This window comes from Camelus ferus, chromosome 12, assembly GCF_009834535.1.
Source record: "Camelus ferus isolate YT-003-E chromosome 12, BCGSAC_Cfer_1.0, whole genome shotgun sequence".
Taxonomy (NCBI): domain Eukaryota; kingdom Metazoa; phylum Chordata; class Mammalia; order Artiodactyla; family Camelidae; genus Camelus; species Camelus ferus.
In genome coordinates this window covers 37,960,249-37,987,432 of record NC_045707.1, presented here as the reverse complement: position 1 = coordinate 37,987,432, position 27,184 = coordinate 37,960,249, and the positions used below count along the sequence as shown (strand labels likewise).

The 27,184-nt window shown below is 46.5% G+C and overlaps 1 protein-coding gene across 4 annotated transcripts in view; it reads right to left on the bottom strand.

The window, feature by feature from the left end:
• Positions 1-7,637: 7,637 nt before the first annotated feature.
• The window catches only part of NUAK1 (NUAK family kinase 1), a 67,105-nt gene continuing 47,558 nt past the window's right edge, over positions 7,638-27,184 (bottom strand). For all 4 annotated transcript variants that reach the window (XM_032493428.1, XM_032493429.1, XM_032493431.1 and 1 more), the window contains 4 exons: positions 24,960-25,025; positions 16,910-17,029; positions 14,970-15,102; positions 7,638-12,207 (listed from right to left, as the gene is read on the bottom strand). In XM_032493428.1, coding sequence (XP_032349319.1) covers positions 11,054-12,207; positions 14,970-15,102; positions 16,910-17,029; positions 24,960-25,025 — 1,473 coding nt within the window. In that variant the 3' untranslated portion in view covers positions 7,638-11,053. The remainder of the gene's footprint in view (positions 12,208-14,969; positions 15,103-16,909; positions 17,030-24,959; positions 25,026-27,184) is intronic.

Genomic DNA, 27,184 nt, shown 5'->3' with positions numbered 1-27,184 from the left:
CTCTTCCCTCGGTCCCAGATGAGGCACACTGGGGGGACGGTAGTGGGCGGGCTGTGTTCATCCAGCTTCTCTGTCTCTCACTGCTAGACAAGTTTACCTGAATGAGAAGAAGCAAGAAGCCCCATATGATCTAAGGGCCAAGCCGGAGTCTCTAATTTTGCTTGATCATCAATAAAGCTAACACCTGGGTCAGTTTCCCAATAGAATCAGAACCTGGAGCAGAAAAATTAAAATTACTTGTTACCTTTTCAACTAGAAGTTTATTTGGTATCGTTATTAGCCTACTAAGAGAGAAATTGCAAACAAAAGAGAAGCTGCATTCATTGCTTGGCTTTTTGAGGAAATAGGCCATAGGAGCCTCTTTGGCAGAACCTGTCCAGCCTGGGGCTTCCCATGCAGGTGGGAACCGAAGAGGCTGTGTGTTCAAACTTAACCTTCCCTAATATGGTCAACACTATGGATATTTGTCATCCTACCTGGCTGCCTAACATCTTTGAACGTTCATCCTTTGTCCAAAGAAGTCCCCCTCTTATGAGGCTTGGTGCAAGGGAGGAGTTACTATAGAAACCAGATAATCTCTTCCCTTGCCATTGGGTACAGGCACGAGACCCAGTCCCCAGCAATTAGACAAATCCAGGCCGAGCTTTGATCCAGGTGCAGACCCCACATAGTCTATTCTAGGAAGGGAGGTGGCAGCTACCTCCAATTTTCAGAGGTATTTGTGACAAATATTGTATCGTTAGTGGTCTGTTCCCAGCATCACCCTGTTAGATGTTGGCAGGGCAAGGGGCAATGTCTGTGACCACTGGGGCTGGCCCAGGGAGTCTCCACCAGACCAATTATACGACAGAATTCTGTTTCTGCACCTGCAGTCTCAAAGTCTGGCCCTCCTGAAGGTTCTGTGTTTACCAAATAGCCTTTAATTTCCATTTTTGCATAAAAGAACCAAAACTTGTTTCTAATGTTTGATGCTAAGAACTCTGACTGATACAGCCATTGAAATGACAGCCCCTTGGACTGTGAACAGCATGAGGGCAGAGGCCAAGTTTATCCTAATCACCACTGTATCACTGAGAGTTTCCTTTGGCTTTTTGTCCCAGGTTATGCTCAAAAACTGTATCAGTCAAGAATTCTTTGGTTTCAAGTGACAAAAATTCAAATCAAATTAATTAAGCCAAAAAAAGGGACTAACTCTCATAACTGAAGTTTGAGTTAGTGTTGGCTCTAGGGACAGCTGGACCCAGAAGTTCAAACTGCTACAGTGCACAGTTCATCTGCTTTCTTAGTTTTTTTGTTTTTTTTTTTTTCCTTTTTCTCACTTGGCTTTACTCTCAGGCCATCTTTCTTCTCACTTGGTTATAAAAGTGCCACCATTCATATGTCTAGATCTATATCATTCTCATGGTAATACCAAAAAGAAAAGGAAAAAGAGCACAAACCCTTTTCCACCAATGTACACACCTGAGCACCCAAATGGCACTGACTGGCCTTTGGGTTTGGGAGTAAACCTCGGGCCAATCATTGGGTCCAGAAGAAAGAGAATGGCAACCAGTTAGAGTGGATGAAGAGCTCACCCCTGTATTGTAGAAGGTAATTAGAGCTGGGTGATGCCCTGGTGTCACAGTGCACAGGGAGGACTGTTCCCCCGAAAGAAGTGATGCAGAACATGCAGAAATGACCAAAACAGCAGATTTCCACCCCAGAACCATAAGCGGCACAGAGTCTGTGTTCAATAAAAGCTACTAGAATGGCAACTAAGTCTTCTAAGATTAATACATTTCTCTCCTTCCTGTCTCGCTATCCCACGTACACACACAAGGAAGAGGATTCAAGCAGCCCTGGGGCAGAGGGTCAATCCCACTATTACTCAGGGGACAAAGCTAAAGTCTCCTGTTACGTCAGGAGGAAAAGGAAAACCACGAACTGAAGCATAAACTTCCTAATCGTGAGGACCATGATTGGCAGGCAGTGAATACCTCCTTCTCACTCTCAAATAGACCATAAGCTTCAGGAAGCCGTCAGTAAATATCCTATTATACTGACATGAATAAAGTTGAGAAGCGGTGGGCTGTGCTGAGGCAGGAGGGCCTGAAAGAGAAAACCTTGTTTCTGATGTCCTTTTGTATCTCACTCTCACCCAGATACTGAAATTGAACCACCACCATGAGCCAAGGATCATATTCCCCAAATATCTGCCAGACATTCTTGCCATTTCAGCTTTATTGAATTACTACGTAGTGCAGCCTTAGAAATAGAAATCATGGAGAAGCAGGAAATGCGTTTATTTCATTAACCCCTCTAGCCTTCGTTTAAAAGGCCTGCTTAAGCCTCTCTTAGGAATAGCTTTGCAACCTCACCCTGCAAATACACTGCATTTTGTTTTCTAGCATCAACGAATCTGATGAGAGACTACCATTTAATTCCTGCTTCTCCTCCAAAGTCCTTTCTTTCCCATTTAGTAGCCCAGATGGAGTGCAGAGATTTAAGATGAGACCATCTTTGAATGTTTTTGTTCATCATTTCTTGGTCTCCTGGGCAGTGTTGGCCAGACTTGCTTTTCACTTCCATTCCATTCAACCAGTCCCAAAAGGGGAAGAACTCACTCCCAAGATCGGCAACAAACATCTGGATGACACGCAAGAGCCCGAAAGACCTTTGGCACAAAACTTGGTGCTCTGTGGAGGGGTTGCACATGAAAAATGCTCAATTGATTGCATGAGAAATGATGACAGGGATCATTCGGTCATAGCAAGCAACTTTGCACGCTTGGATGACAGCCGAATTTAGGATGGGGAGCCCTAGGGTTAGATGGCCTGAGTCCAGATTCAGGCCACGCACGTACCAGCGGGATGGCTCGAACCTATGACTTCCCTTCTCCAAGCTTCCATCTCCTCAGCAATATTTACCCTAGAGTGTTTACCTCCAGGGACGATTGAGAGGCAGCTACAAGTTAAAAATGAGTATGGGGGGAGGGGGGCCTGTAACCTACCAGACATCACTTATTATGAGACCCAGACCCAAGAAGGCAAGGGACACATAATTAAGTGGCTCAGCTTGAGGCAAAATTTCGGAGCATCCCTCCCACTTTTCCTGGGAGAATTCCCTTGCTTTCTCATCCTGTCCCATTTCCCAAGGGGCCTATGTTCTCCATTCTTACTCTCAGCACTTAATATATCCCTCCTGAAACACTGATGCCTGGCTAGGGTTTAGCGGCTTACTGTGTGATTCCTCCCAGGGGTATTGACATTTAATAGGGAAGGAGGACCTAACTTCTCCTGGTCACTACAAGCTTCACAGAGTCCAGGGAGACATCCCAAAAATGTCACCATCATGGCCTTTTCCACATGATCACAGTCAAGGTTTGGGAGAATGAAAACGTTGAAATGCAACTCCACTCTTTCCCCATACGGTAAACAAAAGTTACCTTAAAGCGTATCGTGCATCTAAATGTAAAAACTCAACGCTCCCAGAAGAAAACTTAGAATCTTTGCACCCCTGTCTCATTGTCCTGCTTTATTTCTTGGACTCATCACCGTTCATCATATTTCTGTTTGTTTATTGCCTGTCTCCTCCACCCACTACTATTCTGGATCCCAAAAGGACCTGAGCGTGCAATAATGAGTTGTTTCTCTAAACGGGGAGGCAGCTTTCCCCAAACCGTTCATGTCTCTTAGCTCATCATCCTGGTGCCCCAAATGGTGTTTATGAGGACTCAGCCTAAGTGGTACCCACCACCAGGGACCATCTGGACTTCACAGGGATTAAACCCACAACCACAGCCTCTCCGGAGCGAACCAGCAGGCCTCGTTCAGCGCTCTGCATCTGGCTTTCTGCTTTGCACACATCCTTTTGTTTGGGCTCCAAAGCCTAATGGCTGAAGCTTCTGGAACGCCCTAGGTACTGCTGAATCAGAAGTTTTTCAGCTTCAGTGATTCACAAATTCCCATTTACAGAACTTTCTCAGGATGGCTATTTTTAGGGAGCTCCTTTTCTCCGGCTGCCTCCAAAATGAACTGTTCCCCACCCTCAGTTTCACCGCACAGTGAGGTGTTCCTCTGGAAGCCCAGTTTGGGGCCAGGCCTGTGTGATTGCCTGCTCTAGGCTCTGAAGACATGGCGATGGTCTGCTTTTTTGGGTGAGTGATGGAAGTTGCTTTCGCAGTGCCTGACCCCAGGCAGCCCAGCCCGGCATCCCATGTTTCCATGTGGTTCCAAGAAGTCGCTTTGAGCTCTCAGCCCTCTAGAAGCAGCATCCCCTGAGACACAGCAGCACAGGAAAGAATGTGTGGAGCTCTTTGTGGGGGTGCATGTGAATACACAGCTTTTGGGCAGAAGGGACCCAGCCACAGAAGGCTTGACTGTCCCCTCTACTGAGCACTAAGACACAGCAGGTTCTGCCCCATTCCACCTAGAGCAATTAAGGAATCAGTCAATTCTATTAGCTCCGTCTGCTGAGATTGGGTCTTCAAGAACCTGACGCCAGTGTTAGAGGACTGTTACTCTTCAGTCTGTGTGTGTTTGGAGAGTGCGTGGGCTTGGGCCAGGATCTTCATTCCTGACGGTATCTGCTTAGCCTCTGCAAGAAAATGCCATTTACGGGATGGCAACAGGATGGGGCATACAGTCAAGGAGCCTGACTTGAGGAAAGACCATCCCAGGCCCACAACAGAACAATTGTCTTGGACTCAGAAGCTGGTCAGCCTGGCCTGCATTTGAATCCAGCTCCACATTTAACTGTTGAATGACCTGGGCAACTGTTTCCAACTGTCTCCTCATCTCTAAAAATGGAGATAAGGGAACATAAGGAACATTAAAAGGTGATTTATTAAAGGGTAGGCCTGCCTGCAGCTCAGTCAGCACTTGGCTCCTACTAACAATGATGATTTTTTTGTTTATGCTGGGACCCCCTCATCCATGATAAGCAGACAGAAGCTGTGTCAGAGACATTGTTATATGTCCATCTGATTCCGTTTCAGTCTGTTGATAAATTTCAATAAACTGGCAGTCGGTGGAAATATTCTCCTTTAAAATTGCATGTCTTGGCATGTCTCGTCTGGGGACCACCTGTCAAAGGAAGCAGGCATTTGTAATTAATGGTACTCAAAATCATAAATGATCACAGCCAGTTCATGCTAGAACATAGCCACATATGTTTAGCAAAACACCAGACTCCCTGGATCATGGCTTTCCTATGCCAAAGGACCAGAAATTAACCCCATAAAGTTCTGTTTTGAAGACACCATCATCTTTGTACATGCTGTTCCCTCTGCCTGGAATGCTCACTCATCACATAGCTGGTTCTTCGTCTTCAAACCTCTACCTAACAGTCACCTCTTCAGAGATGCCTTCCCTGACTACTCTTTCTGTAAGAGGTACTCCCTCCCTTAATTCTGACTCCTTCATAGGTCTTATTAAAATCTGTTATTTGGGGGGATTTTGTTTGTTGACTTGGTTTGTCATCCATTTCTCCCACTAGCCTAACTAACCATGAAATATACCCTAACTCTAAAATTCCAAATATATGTGCTAATAAAGCCCCTGCAGTGTTTAAACCAGTTTCAGCTGTATTTTCTGATCTTATACCCGATTTTACAGCTAAAATTTTCCTAACAAATGTATTTTCTCTCTGTAGTGTTATATTAGTTGTCTTTCCTATATTTTCTACATAAATCTTCTATGTGTCAGGTCTTGTATTGGGTGATTTATTTCATTTTAATCTTCACAATAACTCTGAATGTTAGGAATCACTTAATGCTACCTTACAGGTAAGGAAATTACTGTCCCAGAGTTGTAACTAACATGGGTTACTTTTTGTTAAGTCTGCATCCCTTCCTTTAGGAGAGCTGCCCTCCCCAACTCTGATTCTGAGGGAGCTGTCATTCAAGTGTACCACACAAGGGTAGACATGTGATCCTGGCAGGCCAATCAGAGCATCTCTGTGACTGGACTCTGTGACAGGGCCAGAGAGAGATACGTGACCTCAGCAAGCCAATCACAGTCCTCTTGGCACGTAAATGCTAGGCTAGTAAGAATCTCTCTGGCTCTAGGACCATACACTAAAAGGACCTCATAACCCTGTTACTACCAGGAGCTCCCTTGCTGCCATGCAGAGAAAGCTTGCCTAAGAATGAAGCCCACATCCAGCAAGAGTGAATGAAAAGGAGGCCGATGGCATCACTTGAATTCCTGGATCCAGCTGTACTTGAGATATACATCTTGGGCTTCTCACTTGCAAAAAGCAATAAATTCGTCTTATTACTTAACGTGGTCTGAGCTGGGTTTATACTACTTGCCGCTGAATAGGATGAAGTGAGCACCATGCAGGAGCTCGATCAATATTAGTTCTCAATTTTCCTCTTTTAAAGGGACTACTCCCATTAATCTCACCTACATATCAGTTGACATATCAACTATGCTGATCCAGCCACCCCTACTTCCTCACTACCTCTTCTATGTCACATTTGGTCCAGCTCCTAGAACAGGCACATGCTATTCTATCTGGCTGCCAAATTATTTCTTTCCAAAGGGGTTCACGTTTAAGTGAACTTCCCTAGTCCCTTACCCCGCAAATGACTTGCTGGCTAGTTTGCTAACAGCAGCAGGGACCACAGCAAGAATTAAGAGCCTCCAGACCACGCAGGTTGCCTTTAAAGTGAATACTGCCCTGTGAAGAAAGGACTATGGTTTCCCACTCATAATGAGTTTTACTCTTAGAGTAACTTCGTAGAAATTCTCTCCTTCTTCATAGCCCTATTAAGAGTTGGGAAAAGATAGCAATTAACATACCTATGAAGCAGATGAGAAACCCAAGGCCCAAAGAGGCAAAGTAATTTGACTCAATAGCAATTGTCCAAGTCCAGACAGGCAAGTTGCAGTTTCTTTGGAAAGTCAGACTTCCTTGCATGGATCCGTAACACTGCTATGCAGTGCACAGCATGATTCTTTCATGTTTGAGACTAGGGGTGGGATTTGATGTCATTTGATATTGTGACCAGGACCCGGGAACTCCTCAGTCTTACCCTATTATTCATCCCTTTTTCCAAGAGCTTCCTGGAGGGGCTGTTCACACAGAAACAATGGCAAATGGGACGCAGGATGGCATTTTATTATAGGCAGGGCAGGGGTGGCCTTCCTCATTAGGAAACACAGCCCAGTGATCTTAGAGCAGTCATATGAGCACACTGTCTGCCTCTGGGATAGAGGGAGCGCTGGGGCAGGCCGAGGAGGCTGAAGGGGGGGGGGGGGGCAGGTGTGGCTGAGGGTTAACCTTTAGTGCTGACTCTAGTCCAGACTGCAGAAACTGGGTCAAGATCGCTTTCGGAAACCAGAACTGAGAACGTGTCAGCTTGGAAGCTGTAGGGAGAGCCACAGTGGGTCATAAAACCAGGGAGGAGAAAGCAAGGCTACAAAAGGAACAGAGCACAACTGGCATGCAAAGCGGGGCAGAAAAGAGGGCCCGCCATCCTCCTGGACCTACTGTTCCAGTTCCTGGTGCCACCTGCACTTACTTTTCTGAGAACATCAAAGAAATTCCCCTTTTGTGCCTAGGCCAGCTTGAGTGTATTTCTGTTACTTACAACCACTCTGTCATTTACTGAACTAAGAGAATAACAACCAAGTAAAGAAGCAAGGTCCCAGTTCAGGTCAGTTCATGGCAATTTATTTAATTTAAAAATAAAAACAGAAACAAACAAACAAACAAAAAACAGAAAACAAAACAAATCAGTTTCCAATGAAAATACAAACACTTTGGGTGGTTATCCAGCTTTTTTCTTTTTCCCCTATAGGCTGTTCTGGGCTCAAACCAATCAAATGAATGAAAACCAATTTTGACTGGAACCATAAAGCATGTTGCACCAATTAAATTATACCAATATATTATTATAATACCTTTGAAATGCCTTTCAGACCAATAAATAAAAAAAGACAAATTCAAATAAAAAAGTCAACTTTTTATTACCAAAAAAATAGAAATTAAATAAAAGTCACAACATGGATTAAAAAAAAATGTGCAGTCAAGTTTCTCTTTTTTTCTTCTAGGAATGATACCATGCCAGTAAATCCCTACAGAACATTTCCAGTTTGGCAATAAGCAATCAGTCAGTCATTCACATTTGTACTCAAGACAGCAGGCCTGGCCAACACTCACCTGAGTTTCACCCTGAAAGGTGCTCCTTGTCATCTGCAGAAGCAGCACCTTATAACAGGGACGGGAATTCAGAGAGTACTTAGCATTTTCATTTCACCTGGGGTCTTGATGCACTTCCTGAAAACTGATCATGCCTTGAAATTTACCTGTAAAAAGAAGTATAACTCTACTCCTTTGGCAGATGTGTAAACTAAGACACTGAAAGGCCCACGGAGGCAAGGAAAGGACCAGGAGGGCTGACCTCGAACCTCCTGCTTGGTCCACCAGGTCATCAAAGTGTCTCTCACTTGTAATTCCATGGAAATGAATCAAGCATGCCTTCCTTGGATGGGATTGCTGGTAGGGATGATAGGACTTAATCAGGAAGCAAGGGAGCTGCTTTGAGGGTTTTTCCCTCTATTCTAAGTTTTTCCTTGAAAGGACACATCTAGAATCAGAGGATGTTAGCAGAAGGTCAGAACTAGGCAGGGCCTGAGAGACCAGCTAATCCACCCCTCCAGCCCCCACTGAAGGGAAACCACAGTCCCCAAAACACCGCAGGTGCCTAAGGCCACCAGCTGGCTAGCAGCACACCAGGACTCAGAGTCTCTGCCTCTGAGTGGAGGACCGTCTTTGCCACGATCCACTGTCTGGGTCTACTGACAAAAGAGAACATACATGTGTTTTGGGAGTGGGGGAGGAGTAGGATGATTTTCCTTAATAGTATTATTTTTACTTAAAGACTAGAAGGATGGAAAATCACTGAACAGACACAATCACTTGGGCAAAAAGAAAACACGTCAACCACTAGGTTGATGTTATACATAAGTCCTACTGACAGCTACCAACTAGGCCGGCTGCCATGCACGAGGGGCCAGCAGTGCAGCAGTATAGGCTGTTCAGAAAAGGCCGCAGAAAATGAGATAGGGAGTAGGGGGCTTAGAGGTTGCAGAGCATACTCCCTGCACCCACATACCCCATATACAATTTGCTATCTACAGATTTTTTTCCCTTTGAACCTATGTTGGCGTTCAGGAAAGAAGTGGAATTGGATGAAAAGAAATCAAGAAGCTTCCCATGTTACACTACTCAGCTCAGCCTGAAGGAATGCAGAAGCCAAAACCCCAGAGCTGGTGGCAAGGGGAGAAATGGGGCCATCCCCTCAGGGAAAGGGCAATTTCATTCTAGTTAATGTTCTTGGTGCCTGAAGGTGAATTCTTTCTCATCTCCCTATGAACTATTATCTGTTGGTTTTCCCCAGGATACCCACAAGACTAGCTCTCCTGAAATATCCAGGTGGCTATCAGAAGTCAGCCATTCTCGAAACAAGAGTTTCAATTGGCTGGGGCCAGTAGAATCTGAAGTCATCCCAAAGTCCCAAATAAAACCATAAATTCCAAACTCAGTATCTCAAGATGTTCCATTGTGGGAGTGACGGTTTATCACCTGTAATCTGGATGTCTACGAGTTAAATAGCTAGTTATGTTACTTTTTAAGATAAGAGTCCTGTCACACCTCTTTTCTGCCTCCTCCAGAACCACGTGGATGAATCCAGGGAAGTGTTCCCTCTCCTGTACGCTTCCTACCAACCCACTTTGCTCTCTAGTACCTTATTCATTTGAATGGATGGAACTTCTTCCCCAAAGCCTAGGAGTTTAAACCCATGACACACAATACCTTGATTTGGGGAGAACACCTTCTGCCTGACTTTCCTCATCCAAATATCCCACCTACACACTAACTACACGCTAGAAGCAAACTCATCTACCTCTGAGGAGTCTACACTTGGTGGATGGGGAAATCGTTTACTGTGAGTAAGCAGGATAAATGGTTGAGCCAGTTACTCCTTTGGAAACCACAGCATCATGTCCAATTCAAAGCATTCATGCAGGTGAGAGCCCACAAGGCAGCATTCCAGTTAATATTGAGACGTTAAAGAAATCGAAAAGTTGCCCCCTTGCTGGTGTGGATCGATTTCCATTCAACTGCACAAAGACCACAGAGGGCCTCAAGCTCTGTTATATGCCAAAGTTTTGACCTCAGACACCACCATCTTTTCCCCTGTCCACCCTCAGGAGGTTGTGCTGAAGAGCAAGGCAGACACCAGGAAAGAAGAGGTAGACAACAAGAAGCCAAAAAATCACCATGGGCTGACTCTAAGTCCTTAGCAGTGTTCAGAGCATTCTCTCTCTGACCAAGGCCCTGTCTCCATTCAAGGTAGAATAGCAAATGAACAAATGCCACACTGGTGGCATGAAAGAGATAACACAGATCCCACAGGATCTACACTAACACTCCCAGGGCTTAGCCAGGTCAAGGATGGCAACTACGTGGCATGAGTGCTACTGCCCCGCTTCCCATCCCCACGGCAGCCATTACTATTCAATCACAGCACTCCTTCTGGTGTGTCTGGGCTACTTAAACCAGCACACCCAGCAGCCAGTATCAATCAATCACCGATTCAAGCTCATGTAGCTGAAACCTACTTGCCAACCCCATGCAGTCAGACTAAGCCTGCTAATGTGAGGAGAGAAGGAGCAAGCTCTGAGTTCACTCAAAGCAGATGGCCCCAGTCTCTCTTGCCACTCCTCCAGAAGCATGTGGATGACTTCTAGGGAAATGCTCCCTCTCCCATATGCTTCCCCCCACGCTTTAAGTGCTGGCCAACACCACCTCCCCTGGACAGCTGGTCCTCTAGGGATGCTATAAAGCAAATGCCAATTAGGATCCGAATTCTGACTGGCAGTTGGCAGGACTGGCAGAGAGCCCACTTCTCCCTTTTAGCTGCTGGCCCAAGGTTGCAAACTTGGCCAAAGCAAGACAGCACCAATCATCTTTCAGTCTCTTGTCATGGCCAGCTCCTTAGCAGTCACTGCCCCCACTCCTCCCTCGTACCCACCCCAACCCGCCCCTGTGCCTTGGGGAGCTAGTTGAGTTTGTTGCAGATCTCCAGCGCTTTCTTGTAGACCTGAGTCACGTCGTCCATGTCTGTGAGGAGGGAGAAGCTGCTGTCTCCCAGCCGGTTCCGGTACCGCTTCAGGTACTGGGGCCGGGGCCGGTTCTGGAGCCCCTCAAAGTCCTGGATCTGGAGGAAGTTTTCGGCAGAGACACAGCTGCGGATGCGCTGGCGGGCGGGGCGGTTCTCCTGCAGATCAAGCAAGTCAAAGGAGTCGCTGGAAAGGACACTGTCATCGCTAATGACGCTGGAAGGCCGGCTGTAGCTCCGGGAGAGGCCCTCGGCGGGGACACCGGGCTCCAGCAAGGACTCCAGTGTGGGCATTTCAGGGCTGGCCAGGGCCGGGTCTGTAGTGCCTGCCGAGTACTTGCTGCTATGTTTCAAGATGCCCTTCCTGCGGCAGGAGAGGCTGTGGGAAGTCACCCTGGCCGGGTCCGGGGGGCTCGGGGAGGGGATGCTGCCACCCAGCCCTTCGTTACTGTCCAACAGCTCCGAAGACTCGCTGCGCTCCGGGGACGAGTAGTAACCCGATTCTCTCTGCTGGGTCTTCTTCAAGATGCCTTTCTTAGGCATCGTGGCCGACTGTTTGGGGCTGAGTTTACCTGGCACCTCTGCCTCGGGGGAGCTCGGGAGGGGCACAGCAGTCCGGCACAAGTCCTGCTCCATCTTGAGAGCAGGGGGTAAGGCAGGACTGACAACGCCCTCAATGAAGCCAGTGCTGTGAGAGCGATGCTCGCTGTTGCTCCGCTTCTTCAGGATCCCTTTGGGCCGCTTGGAACTCAGCTTGGATGGGCTTTCAGGCGCCGAGTCCTGGCCGGACTGAGCAAAGTCATTCTCTTTCTTGGACTTCTTCAGTGACCGCTGCCGCTCCAGCATGACCTCAGTGGCCCCAGGTTTGGCCAAGCCCTTAATTTTGGCTTCAGCCTCAGCCTGCAGCCCTGTGGAACGGTGGTGCCAGTCGATAATGCGGGCCAAGAGAGGGGACTCAGAGTTGTGAAGGGCATCACAGTCGCAGACACTGCTCTTGTAGCCCCAGTTCACCCACCAGTGGTTGGCGATGTCCTCAATGGTGGCCCGGCGATCGGGGTTCACCATCAGCATCCACCGAATGAGTCCTCGAGCATCTATGGGACAAGCAAAAGGAACAGTACATCATACAGGAGCTTTGGGCTTTGTGACAGGGCTGAGGCTCCAGAAAGGGCTAAGGAGATGTGCTCACTTTAGGAAAAATCCAAATGGTCCAGCCACTTTTGACCAGGAAGCCATTGCCTGTCAGACTGTACATCAAAAAGCATCATGAAGACTCCGAGCCACAGGCCACTGCACTGTCACAGCCTGGCGTGTTTCTCCATGTGAGTGAAGAAATGTCACGAACCGCCAAGCCTTCCGTCAACTCAGATCTTTATAAAATGGGGAAGGCCAGGGAACCGGGAAAGAATCCAGACCCGACCCCAAGCAGGGCCCCACCATTCCTTTGGTGGATATCATTTCACCAAGAGGGAAAACAGGTGTGGGCTACAATGGCTTTCTTCATCCTCCAAAGGTAGGTTTGTATAAACACACAGCACTCAGGTCCCCAGAAAAGCATGTCAGCACAAAAAGGAAATCTGGGTCTGAGATGGTGAGAAAAAGGCTTCTCATCAGAGAGGGAGAGGCAGAGAAGGATGGAGAGGAGCGCATACCTGGGCAGTGAGAGAGGCCGTCCCCAAGGCTGGCCTGACTCAGGCCTTGGCCAGGCTCACACCCACACCCAGAGCTCACCACCTCTCCCCACTCTGACATAAGCCGTAGCCTACCGAGCTGTCAAATCCAAGAGCTGATCTCTACCTGCTATCCATTTACAGCCTGTCTGAAAAACTCCATTTGCAAATTTCTGCTGCCAAAGAATTAGGGGAAAGCCCCAAAGGGATGTTGAGGAGGCCACAGGAACCAACTGACTCTCACAGCTTATAAACTGCCTTTTAAGATCAAACTGTGCTCCCCCAAAGGGGGTTGAATTATACCCTGGGAAGGCGCCACCTCCCCTCAGCCACTTACGCAGGCTAATGAGTAGCTGGCAAGAGTCTGGCAACGGCACCAGGGGTGAACTACACCCCTGAAAAGTAACAGGATGTTCATTCATTCAGTCAATAAAGATTTCCTGAACCCCTGTAATGTGCCAGATACTATGCTGGCACCAGTTAGCTGGTGAGACAAAAAGACTGCCATAGAGGTCACCCTGAAATTCCTCAAAAAAGAAAAACCCTGGTTAGCTTATTGAAAAAAAAAATAGACATAGAAATCTGCATATACCTATGTCTACAGTTTACACATATAAAACAGTCCATCTTTATTATTTAGATTTTGTAGCTGTATATTTGCCTCCTTAGTAAAATATATTTGTAACCCCAAAATCAATACTCAGGGTGCTTTCCCAGTCACTTGCATATATCTTCTTCCACAGAGTGGGGAAAAAATGTGAGTTGCCCCCACGTGTGTTCTCAGCTGAGGGAGAACCTCGGCACCTCCTTCTTGTTTCTCCTCTCATACTGTAAACATGTGTCCTTTTCAGTCTGTTTTGTCCATGCTTTTCATCTATTTGCACTTTCTGTTGGTGATGTGGCTGTTTCAAATAAGCCCCAGTGTGACACTGGTGATTCTAAGGGCAAGAGGGCAGTGATGTGCCTTACAGAGAAAATGTGTGTCAGATAAGCTTCGTTCGGGCACGAGTTACAGTCCTGTTGGCCATGAGTTCGATGTTCATGAATCAACACTGTATTTTAAATGAGGTATCTTTAAGCAGAAATATACATAAAGCAAGGATATGTATTGATTGGTTGACAAAAAATGTGCCCAGAGGCTCACAGAATCCAGCCCTGTATTTCCCTAGGAGTAGTGCTTCCATATTCACTGACTCGGTGTTTATAGCAACCTTATAGAACATAACTACTGCAGATAATGAGAATCAACAGTGTGTGCGTGTGTCTATGCACATGCGTAGCATGCACGTACATGAGGTACATTCTGAAGATGGTCCCCTGTGCAGACCTCTTCTGTACCCACATGATGCCCTCCCATCAGGAGATGGAGCTTACGGCCTTGGCTGCTTTGACCAATAGAACATGGCGGCAGTGATATCATCTGGCTTCCAAGCAGACAGTAAGAAGGCCGGGCAGCTTCTTCCTCCTCTGTCTTGGAGCCCTGAGCTGCTACGTAAGAAGTCCAGGCTCCCTCCTGGAGAGAGAGACCTGAGGAGGCAGCTCATGGGAGAGAGCTCGCACAGAGGTATCCACCATTGGCCCCAGTACCCACTGATTGCAACTGTAGGAGAAGCCCCAAGCAAGGCCTGAAGAGCTCTAACCAACCCAGGGAATCGAGAGATACAGTTAATGGATGTTTAAACCACTGAGTTTGGAGAAGGCAGGCAGGGGATGGGATGGAGTTGTTCTGCAGCAGGAAGTAATGAAACAGCGCCCACGCGCTATACCCCCCGGTGGGGCACCAGGATGGAGAAGAGCAGCCGCCATCCTCATGCACTGACAGTCTAGTGGCAGGGATTTGAGCCTACATGGACCAGAAGGGACTTCACGTAATTCTCTTTCCAAAATGGGAATTTATAGTGGAGAAGCTGAATCCAAACAGGGTAAGGGACTTGCCCAAGTTCACACAGCAAGCAAACAGCACTCCCAGTCCACCGCGTGGAACAACTGTTCTGAAAATGTCACTTGGGAAGGTTTAGGGAGAGCAGCCGAACAAGCAGCTCTGCCAGAAGGCAAAGATCTGGGGAGACGAAAGAGAAAAAGCAGGCAGCTCCTTACGGACAGACAAGGACACAAGCAGAAAGTGTGAGCTGGGCAGGTGAGCTGACCTCTCCCGGCTCAACCGCTGGCCCCGCGCGGGCACACACCTGAGGGCTGCGTGGGCTCCCGGTACTCTCCGCTGCTGATCTGCCGTATGAGGTTTTTGTGATCGAAACCATCAAAGGGCATGGTTCCATAGACGAGGGTGTAAAGCAAGACTCCCAGGGCCCAGCTGTCCACCTGCAGCAGAGACAGGACATACAGGAGCTGGGAAGCAGATTCCGGGATGCCTTTCAAACCATTAGTCTCACAGACCATGAGCAGCCACCCTCAACGACCCCAGGAACTGAGTGCAGCACCTGGCAGACAGGTCCCACCGCAGTCTGACACCTGAGATGCAATGCACCTGCAGCCTGCTTCAGGGCCTGACCTTTCTGTTTCAAAACAAGACCAACAGTTCCAACCTGGAGAAGAACTTTCTTGAATAGATTATCTTCTTTGATCCTCACTATAATTTTGTTAAACATGTAGGGCCTGGGTTATTTTCAGCCCCATCTGACAGATGAGAAAACTGAGGCCTAAGGAAGCTAAATGGTTTCTCTGGAAGCTCCCACCCCAGTGATGGAACTAAGACTGGGACACTAAGGCTCTTGACTCCTAATCCAGGAATCAGTTCCTTCCTGCACCTTCTTCAAATGGATCAGGGGTTGCCAATCCGAATGCTTACAAGAGCCAGGTAGACCACAAACATGAACAAAGAGAGAAGGTGGGCTACAACGAGGAGTGCTGGGGATGCAGACAAACTGTAGAGGGCAGTCACCCGTTGCCTCCTCCGGCAAGTTGCTGCCACACAGGAATATAGGCCCAGCACTGCGAGCATCTTTGGTTTTTCAGGAGAAGTCAGAAACCAGGGTTTTATGTGACAGCTCCCACTTATTAAATGTTTGTTAAATTTTTCTAGAAGGACTAATGTGGCCAAAATGAAGCATGCTTGTTGGCCAGATCATAGGCTGCCAGCTTGTAACCTCGGAAACAGATCATCAGAGACCAAGGCAGCCTTCATTATCCATGACAAATTTACAGTGTCGAGTTTCTGCAACTTTGTAAACTGAATCTTAGGCTCCTCCCCTACATTCTTATTTTAGGAAGACTTCCTCTTCACTGTAGTTGATAGAGGCTCTTGGCATCTTTCTCTTTACCCTCCAGCCCTGCTCCCAAACACTCTTAAATAGATAAATATTTGGAAGGAAACATTTTAATCCACTGAGAGGCTGCATTTAAAGGATCTTGAGTGGATGAATCTCTCCGTAAATAGAACTATCTTTTTTAAAATGAATAATCACGCACAACTCACTCATTTTCAAAATGACATTTTCACATACACATCTCTAACAGTGGCCCTGAAAGCTCTGGGCATATAGAGAAATGAATTTCTCATGAATCAGAAGATGCAATTAATGTATTTCCTTAATCAAAGATGCATGCTGTCAAAAATATACTCAGAAGATATTTACTGCAGAGTTAGGTTGCTCGCTTTCTGTGTTGCCTGTTTTATTATAATACGAAAAACTGAAAACAATCTACCTAAATCTAGGGAAATGACTAAGTACAGTACATTCATACAATAAAAAGTTACGTCATCATTAAAGACCATGTTTTTAATAATACCGAATTCAGAAAATCTAACAATATAACTTTAAGTTAATAAAAGGCAGATATACACATACATATATAGTGATCTCAATTATTTTTGAAATACAAAGATCTACATTGGAAAAATGTCTAAAGTCACATAAATATTAAGTGGTTATCTCTCATGGGGGGAGACTGCAGGCAACTTTATTTTCTCTTTTAGATTTTTCTGGATTTTTCCAATTTTCTTTCAGGTGCCCCAGGTATGTATATTATGGTTTTTATAATCATATAAGGAAAAGTTTTTTATTTGCTTGCTTTTGTGGGTTTTTTTTTAAGGTATTCCTAGGTCCAGTTCTTTTCTCCCCCACCAAGCGCCCCCCCACCACCCCCATACACCAGGCAAGCTGCTCACCTCTGGGCCTCGGTAAGGTCTCCCATTGACAATTTCAGGAGAGGCATAGAGCGGGCTCCCGCAAAACGTTTGCAAGAACTTGTCCTTCTGGTACAGGTTGGAAAGCCCAAAGTCGGCAATCTACAAAAAGACACAAGACCCAGGGAGGCCTGTCAGCATGGAGGTCAGTGTCTGCACTGGCTCAGCTTACACCACCCAGACTAAAGTAGCTGAGGCGCCCTGGGGCAGCTCTGCCAGCTGGGTCCCCCTTCTCTCTCCAGCCCTGAGTCTTCACAAAATGACCAGTCGACACAACCGGGCCACTGATTCCTGACTGCAGTCCTTGGCATCATCACAAGTTCTGCTGTATCTGCACACAGCATGCTCTATTACTCACTTAAAATCACTCCATACATAACCTCTGTTTTCACTTCAGTGTAGACCTGCCCTGAGAAATAGCCACAGAATCACATTTGTGATGGTCAAATGAACACTGTATATAAACTATTCATCTGAAAACTGTTCCTCTGCAGCCTACCTAAAATCACACTGCATCCACCCACAGTGGTGTGTGCACCACACCCTGGAAAACCCTGACCTACCTGTGCAATAGACATCACCGCCTTTTATCCGCCCACAAACTCATCGGAACTGTATTTTGGCCACCTCGTGACACTAGAGAAAATGGACCCTGAGCACTGGGTTTGGAGAAATCATATTGCAGCCCAAACCCTGTGTGGCACAGAGCAGACGACTTAGCTACTCTGAGCCTCAGTTTACCCACCAGAAAACAGAAACCCATGATCCCTATCCTGTTTGAGATCACAGGATTATTGGGAGAATGAGAAGAAAAAATTAATCAAGATGAGTCCATGGATGCAAAAGTGCTTTGTAACGTTCAAGTCTTCAAGTTCCATGCAAATGTTCTACCTGACCTTGCTTCTCTTGTATCACAAACCCTTTGGAATCACTCTCTTTGGTTTCTTGAAGTGTTTTATAATCCTTTAAGGCAGCATTCTTCAGCATGTGCGTGTGTGTGCGCACCTATTCATATATACATGTAAGGTATATATTATACATGTATATGCTTATTATCATATACACATGTAATGTATATATTACATATGCACATACATATCACATCACATATATATGTACCTATGTATATACAAATGTATATTCACCTTGCCTTCTAGACTGAGTCCCCTGAGGCAGGTGGCAGGTTCCACATCTGCCCCTCATCTTTGCAACATCCACTGCTTAGCACCTGCCCTCACCCAAGAAACACTCGTCATCAGAAGAGGCATTATATTTTGAAAAGCATAAGGTAATTAGTCAATGATACAAAATAATGATAAACTTAGTTACCACTTACTGAACAACCTACAATGACCAGGTACAGTTCTAAGCACTTTACAGTCTCTAACCCTATCTACAATCCCATTTACACAGTGTGAATGTACTTCATGCCACTGTACTGAGCACCTAAAAACGATAAAAACAGTAAACTCTGTGTTAGGGATATTTTATCACCCCTAACAGATAAGGAAACTGAGGTTTAGGGAAATGAGGTTATTCATCTCAAGAGAACTAACTAGCCAGCAACAGTGTAACCCAGGTGTCTTTACAGCTTCAAACCACTGCCCAACCTAGCCCCGGGGTGATCTGCAAATTTCACCCAGTCTGAGCCAGCCTTACACACTGAGCCGCTGTGGACTTCTGCCATCCCCAAAACCGACTGCCACCTGAGGCTTCTAAATAGGATGAGTGAATCACATACATGCCCAGCTGAGGCTGTTTTGAATGCGGTGCCCAGAATAAGCCCATCTTGTAACAGGCGTCCCTGAATGAATGGAATGGCACTGAAAGCAGCTGGTGAACAACCGCCCTCAGAAAACACATTCTCAGGGCTCAGATTGCACTTAATTGCCCAGAATTCCATTTTCTTATCAAAGCCCCCAACTGGCTTACAGGAAGTTGGCTGGAAGCTTTATGAAGTGTGCCCTGTCAATCAGAAGAGGCAAGGAACGGCTGCAGCCCTGAAACATCCCGAGAAGGCCCTGGGCTTCGTCCTCTCAGCCCACAGCTAAGGAGGCACTCACACAGCACAGCGCACGTCCTGAGGAAAACACATTCCCTTCCCACCCTGCAATGTCAGCGGCATCTGGAGCACTGCGCGACCCTACACACACACACACACACACACGTGAGAGGCACCCAGCACCACCACGTGCAAATCCCCACACACCCATGCCCACTGGAAGTGCTCCAAGTCTTGGCACACTTGCTTTCTTTGTAGGCCTTCTGAGAAGTGTGTTTATGTTATGGCCCACACCCATCCTCACAGACTGATGTTTATCAGCCTCTCCCAGTAAAACTGTCATTGCCACTGACATAAGATTAATAGAAATCTAGATTAGTCCATGTGCTTGGCACTTCAACGGAAAAGCAATATTAATCAACACACACACACACACACACACACACACACACACAGTTCTCCATCCTTGAGCCACTTAAACTTGGGCTGAAGCTCTAAGAGTCCACTTCGTATGGAGTTTGTAAGAACTATAAGATGGGAAATGGCCACTGGTCATAAAACTTCTCAAAGCCTCAATTTCCCATCTGTAAAATGGGGGTAGGAGCAGTATCCACCCCTACCGTGTCATGGTGAAAATTAAATGACAGAAAGTATGTGAAATGCTTAAAATAGTAATTGGCACAAAGTTGGGGCTCAATATGTGTGCCACCTTAAATCCACGTAAGTAACTTTATTAACGTCATGATTCTCAATGATTCTGGTTTTTCATTGAAGGTAATTATGTCAGGTTTCTTTTTCAGATACATATAATTTTTCAAAGTGAATTAAACTAAATAAAATTAAGTGAAATAGGATGGAAGATACTGGGAAAAGGCAAAATCGATGAAGAGATAAAAGAAAAGAAATTTAGGAAGTTGGAGAAAGCTGAAATTTGGGAAATAACAATTTTTAAACATAACTAAAACAAAAAAACCAAATCTGAGAAGTGGTTCCAACCTGGAAGAGTCTTACGGGGTGAGCTAATCCTGCACCTCACCCTGTAAGTGAGGCACTTGAGGGTCAGAGGACTTAAGCTCTGCCGAAGGTCACAGAGACAGAACAGCTTCAGGAATGTGAGGTTCGGTGCAGGTTCTCTAGAACAGAACATCAGCTGTGTATCAAGGGTGACTCTCCACCAAGGAGGCATCCAGCTTTACTTTCAAAGTCGGGTTTTGCCGGCACACTGGTAACCTTTGGAGAAAGATAACTACCTTTTTTTGCTGGTGAGAGACTGTTCTACTGCTCTGTTCAGAACCCCCCTCTGTCCCCACACTGGGGCACTGTGTTCAGCCTGGACTCTGAGAAGGAACCTGGGATGTCAACACTCATGTCCTCAGTTTAAGTTTTTGTCAGCAAGCCTTTCTAGAGGTAGGCCCCACTGGATGAAAATCAGAGTTAGAAAGAAAAACTGGGAAGCGATTATTCACATGTCAAAAGAATTAACCTCACTACAACATGGATGAACTATGGAGACATTGTGCTCTGTGAAACAAGCCAGACACAAAAGGATAAATATATGATTCCACTCACATGAGGTACTTAGAGGAGTCAAGTTCAGAGACAGAAGGTAGAAGGGTGGTTGCCTGGGGCTGGGAGTGGGGGGGAATGGGGAGTTAGTGTTGAATGGGGACAGAGTTTCCATTTGGGAAGATGCAAATGTTCTGGAGATGGGTGGTGGTGATGGTTACACAACAATGTGGATGTACTTATGCTACTAAACCGAAAACCTAAAAATGGTAAACTTTATGTTACATACATTTTACCACCATTTAAACAAAAGGGATTAACCTTAGATCACTGTGAATAATCACTGCAAGCTCATCCAATGACAAAGGAAGTCAGCTTGCTGATGGGTAACTGCTGGGAAAGGATGCTAATGAGACTATAAGAAATGGTCTGACAGTCATGTGCAGGGTCTAAAAAGAAGCGCAGTCCACTGGACAGATCAGAGGTCAGAGCCCCGAAGAACCTGGGGCTAACCTTGGACTTGGCCCTGCTGGGTGATGGATGGGAACTAACACCAACTTCCTCCTCAGTAAAATGGGAATAATATAACAAAAAGAAGGCATTCATGGATGTACATGTACACACACACACACATAAATGGATAAATGAACAAACAGATGAATGGACTCATTACTGCATGAGTGCAGCAACCTCACATTCATACAGTTAGAGCCTGAGCTGCCCCACGGGTCTTGTTAAGCCTTGGGGGTTTCTGTCTAGTCTTATCCCTGGCCATTCAAAGCTGCTCTTCTCCGCAGCAGCGGGCATTTCCATTGTCATCAGGAGCCACAGGCCGCTTCCCCCAGGTCCCTCTACCCTGAGCCCTGGGAGTGCACCAAATTCCCAGCCCTGTCTGTGGAGGTCAGGTGACCCCGGTGCCTGACTTCTCACCATCAGGCCTTTTTACAGGAGCCTCCTATGGGAATTGTCGGCATTCCATTCTCCCAGAGGGTGGGACGTGAATCTGGCCCGTTTTTATTAATTGCGAATTAATGCTGTGCTGGGTGTCTATTTTAGTAGACATGCTTCTCCGCAGAGTACGGAATGCAACCCAAAGAAGCACATTGTTCTCATTCTTTCTGCCAACCGACTGTGTGAATATTTTTAGAAGCCACACCCTCTCGCCGTGGCCAGATGTGCTCTTTGCAAACCAACATCAGGCAGGGAAGGAGAGAGGCACATGTTGCATGGCTCACACCAAAACGGCAGCGACACAGGACAAGTTCAAACCAGGAGCGTTTTTATAGGCTTTCTGGGCAAAAGCCCTCCACCCTGGAAATACAGGAAATGCACCCACATTTGGAGAGGCATCTCACTGCTCATACTCTGGGGATTGGTAACAGACCTCCAGGGGCAATGGTCCCCTGGTCCAGACACTGACGACATGGGCTCTCAAACGTGGAGGCCAGCTTGTGGCCATGTGTCTGCCTGACTTTGCTGCAAGTGCCCTTTCTCAATATGTTTTCATCAAAATGCTGAGTCAGGAAGAGCTGAGCATATCCAGCCGGAAGACAAATCAACACCAGCTGAAACACATTTTCCAAAACCTTGGAAGTGGGTGTGAGATGATGAAAAGAGAATTTGCCTGGAAGTCAACCATGTGAGTTCTAATCCTGGCTGTCATCCCTTCACTCCAAAATCAAACTGCTTAAGAAACCCTACTGTGTGACAAGCACTGTGCCACATTCTGGGAAAACAAAGACAGAATGACATGCTGGTTCACTGTGTCTGATCTGGGGCACATCAACTTTCTGAGCCATAATCATCAAAACAAGGGGTTGGAAAATGACCCTCAAGTTTCTTTCAAGCTCTAGAATTCTCCGATCCTTGTAGCATTCCTTGAGCGAGCAGAAGGAAGGAACAGCATCAAAGGGAAGGTTTGGATGTGTGTGTGTGTGTGTTTTACTTTGGTAAATGCCAGGAGGAGAAATTCTTAAGGATTAAAAATCCTAAGGGAACAAGATCTTATGGTAGCTCACAGAAAAAAAAATGTGACAATGAATATATATATATATCTGTTAACGTATAACTGAAAAATTGTGCTCTACACTGGAATTTGACACAACATTGTAAAATGATTATAAATCAATAAAAAATGTAAAAAAAAAAAAAAAAGAATCCTAAGGGAAAAAATAAGACCAAAACCTTAATTCTTATAATGTTCTACATGGCTCCTATTTCCCTCCATAATGGACAGGGCCCCCGATGAAGGACTTGGTCCTGGGAGCCAGGAGGCCCAACATCACTGCCCTATTGCTTTATGCAAATAAGCCATTCTCCTGGGCTCCTGCCCATTGTTCCAGCACAATTGCTTTCAGAATGCTAACCATTCTTCTCCTCCATTGGGGAATTCAATGACTCCATAGGAAGCTATGTGCCTTATCACTTCTGGAACTACATCATGGAACTAGAGGTCAAGCTGTACCATAGAACCCAATCCCCAAGTGAGAGGCTCACATTCCAGGCCTTGTAAAGAACTCCACTTCATTTTGAGAGCTCTGGGGGCAGGTGGCAGGAAGAGTTCGCAAAGAAAGTTACCAGAGTGGATGACACAAGCCCTCAGAATGTGCCCCTCAGACCAGAAGCCAATTCTCCAGCCGTGGCCTGACCACCACACACCTCAGGCCCCGGGCACTGTCAGAGCAGCTGGCTTCCTATTCAACTTCCCTAGTGGCCAGCCATGTAAGCAGGTGTCTTGGGTATTAAAAGTTGAGTGCTAAGTGCTTTGACTATATACTGTCTAAAATCCTCACCTTTGTCATCGACTCTCCAGGACTGAGCACAGGGCCTGCTGGCACGGAGTAACTGCTCAGCAAATACTCATTTAAAAAATGACCAGATCAACAACCTCCCCAAGTGATGGAGACTAGACAGTGGAAGAAACTGAGGCTTAGATGCGTGAGTCATTCATCCAAAACACTGCCACTAGTAAGGGGCAGGGTTACATTTCAAACCCAGACCATCCAACTCCAAAGCCACTGCTCTTAACCTTGGCTCACAGCACAGTGCTCAGCACTTGATACAGCTAATCACGGAGCATATCCTTTAGTCTTCAAAACAAGCCTGTGGGCACTGCCGTCTCCCCATTTTATGGTCAAGGAAACAGGGTGAAGTGGTTCCCCCAATGTCAAGCGGCTAGTAAACCACACAGGATGGAATTTTCTAACTCTGCAGCCACTGCTCCTTCTAGAATAATCCAGCCACTTTGCCAGAAATGCAGAGACCCTGAGATTTCACTTCCTGTTCCTAGAAAGGCTACTTTGACCAACTCTTTCCTCCTTACTCTGTGGACTGTATAGAAATATGTGATCATGGTCAACCACTCACTAAAAACTAGGTCTCCCCAACGTGGTTTCCAGGGTCCTTTCAGAGGATGATGGTGACTAATGGTTGCCACCATGATCTGGGGACAGAATCCAAACACAAGGCAGCCCCATTGGTCCCAGCAAGGAAATAGTCTTGTGATGCACTCCCTCAACTGAGAGCAACCACAACAACAAAAAAGGGGATGATGCAAGGTCATTCCCATGCTTGGTCTGGGGACCAGGGACGAGGCACTAACGTCACCAGCAGCCAATGAGAGGGACCCCTGGTGCTGGGAGTACGGAGGCTATTTCATAATGAAACCCATGCAGTGAGCTCTGTTTATTTTGAAACCGTATTTGCTTATTCTGCAGCCATGATCAAAAGGCCATTTGGAGTGCTCTGCAGGAGGCACTTGAACTCCGTTGGCCAGGACAGCTTTCTCCAGCCCTGGCAGCAGCCCGCAGTAATACTCGCCGCCACTTGACGGCACGCTCCTTCCCGACAGCAATCACCACCACCTTTTCAGTCAGCTCCCCAGTTCCAGGGCTGCTTTGGGGGGTGGGAGGGGTGGAAGGGAGAAGCAGGAGACATGGGGTGGGAGTGACAGAAGTGGCAGGGATAGGGTTCCAACTCCAAAATAACTGGGGACCCTGCTGGCATATCCAGCAGAGTGGTCCAAACTTGGGCTCAGTGGGTCAGAGAGACATGGGTTCAAACCCCCACTCCGCTGCTTACCACTGTGTTACCTTGGGAAAGTTACTTAATGTCTCTGTGCCTCAGTTTCCCTATCAGTGAAATGATGTAAATAATAATATCTATCTCATACGGTTGTTGTGAAAATTGAATTTAAGTGATATCAGGCTAATGTGATACAAGATACAAATGCACTGTTACTGTATTTTTATGGTAAAAACTGTCGACTATGAGTTTCCCAAGGACAGGGACTGTAGTTTGGTCATCTTTGAGGACAATGTCTAGCACGTTGCTGGAGATCGATAAATGCTTGTTGAATTTAACCGTTTGAACTGAGCAGAGGGCTCAAGCCCAGTGACTCCCCCCACCCGCCTGCTGGGAAGGAAGGGCCGCCTTATTTGTATGCTGCAGCTCAGAGCAGCAGAAGCCCCCAACCAGCTGCAGTCCCCAGGTCCGGCATATCAATCAATGAGGCAAGAGCTTTACCTTAATATTACAGTTGTCATCGAGCAGTATATTTTCCAGCTTCAAGTCCCGGTGGACCACACCATTCTGAAATGAGAAGACAGGCAGGGAATTGAATGGGAGCAGTTGGGATAAGAGAGACAGAGAGGGAGAGGAAGGAGGAGGGTGAACAAAGGGAAATCTTTGACAGATTAAAGAAACGCGCCAGCCCCGGTGGTCTTCGCCCCCATCCTTCAGGATTTCTCTCACTGTCATGAAGCTCCCCGCCAGCGACCAGCGGCAGGAGAGCATTAGTCACTTGCTGTGTGGTTAAGGGAAAAATGACTGGAATCCATTCTCCCCCAGAGCCTGTAAAACAGCGGGGAGACTCTTTGTCGGAATGTAATTCCACTGTGTGAAAGCAGTATAATCCCAGGCAGTGGCAAACACTGTCTGCCTACAGACAGGATGCGATTCCCAGGGAATCAGCAGATGTCTCTGCTGGAAACTCAGAATGTGGGGCTCACACACCCGACTTGTCTGTCTGCCTGTCTACCTGTCTCCCCAGTGCCTAGCTCAATATATCCTGGTCCCTGAAGCCATGCAGACCAGTCCCAAGGAGAACAGAAGTACTCCCAAGGGTGTTTCCCAAGCAGCTGGGAGAAAAGGCTCTGAACGTCCCTCTCTGCTGGGCAGGGCACAATGCGGGGTGAAGGGTGAAGGTGCGAGAGGCCAAAGAGACCAAAGCAGGTCGCTCCATACTGTGTGACCCTTCCATTCAAGCCAACTCTGACAAGGCTGTCCGCTGAGCTGCAGTGACAAGCAGGCAGCCAGCTGCATGGTGAAAAGAAGTCGTCAAGCAATAGGCCGTTAGTCTGTACAGCAGTAACAACAGTCCTGCTCAGTTCTTTTCAAACCCCCACAATCTTCTAAGGGAGTGGGTGGGCACGGGAAGAGAAGAGGAACTGAAAGAACCAGCTACGTGGGGCCGGGCGAGTAATAGCAGGGAAGGACGTTTTTAACATCATTCAGCACAAAGGGCGCTTGCGAAGGAAGCTGCTCTTTCAAGCAAACCAACTGGCTCGGAATTCTTTCTTTCATTCAAGATTTCTTTAGCTCGGAATCTGCATGTGTACAGCTGGTGCTTTACTGCTTATTTTCCTTTCCACCTGACAGTTCCTAGTATCTCCAAAAGCACTGACTGGAGAGGTAGAAAAAAAACATGTACTTCTAGTGCTCCTTCTAATCCAAACCTTCAAGGCTATGTTTTGAATTCAGAAATGCACAAACCAGGGCTCCTGGAGGAAAGATTCAGAAGACAAGGTAGCTGCTTTTGTTTGGTTTTAAGTATCGGGAGCAGTTTGGTTTACACTGCTGCATTGCTCGTCTTCACAGTGAGATGGAGTGAGTCTCATAAAGCCCCGTTCACACAAAGCCCAAGGACTCACACTTCAGATAGTGCAAACGGGGCTGTAGCGCTTACAATGATGGTCAGATTCCAAACAAATGCAACACACTGTGCGATCTGAGTCATCAGTGCCTTCTGAGTCAGCAAAGAGAAGTCAAATAATGTCCACATGGGTTAAGGGTTTTAGACTGTTATTAATGAGAAGATGATTATTCCAGAGTCAGTCTCATCTAACTAGACTACTTAACAAACCGGAAGGCCCCAGGCTGCCACCATCCGAATGAAGAAACTGACTCTGCTTTGGATGCTATGTTGGCTTCTAGTCACTGCTGTCTTCAAAATGAATGATTGTTCCAGGTGTGACAGTTCTGGGGAAAAGTATAAATGGGATGGAAGTCATGACTCAAATGATAAATAATAAATTCCAAGCCATATTTCAACAAATGATCTGTGAACTTCATTCCCTCTTCCAGAGATGAAGGGTAGCTAAACTGGCTGTGTTAAGAGCACGCCCCCTTAGTTGTGTTGCAATAAGTGTAGGTGTATGTACGTACCCTCCATGGATGTAACTACGCAAGGAAAGGGAAAGAGAGGTTCAGAACAAAGGGCCCGCTAATTCCACTTCTGGAATTTCTCTTAAGTAAATTACTCAAATAAGAGGAAAAAAAGTTAAGGCATAAAAATGGCAATCACTGTTTATAATAACCAGAAATTGGAACCAGCCTAAACGTTCAACAATCACATTAACTATAGAGAATTTTTAGTAACACAGGAAAATGTCTGGATCCTGGAAGGGGGAAAGGTTGTTGGTGTAAAAACTGGTGAAATCTGAATAAAATTTGGAGTTTTGCTAACAGCA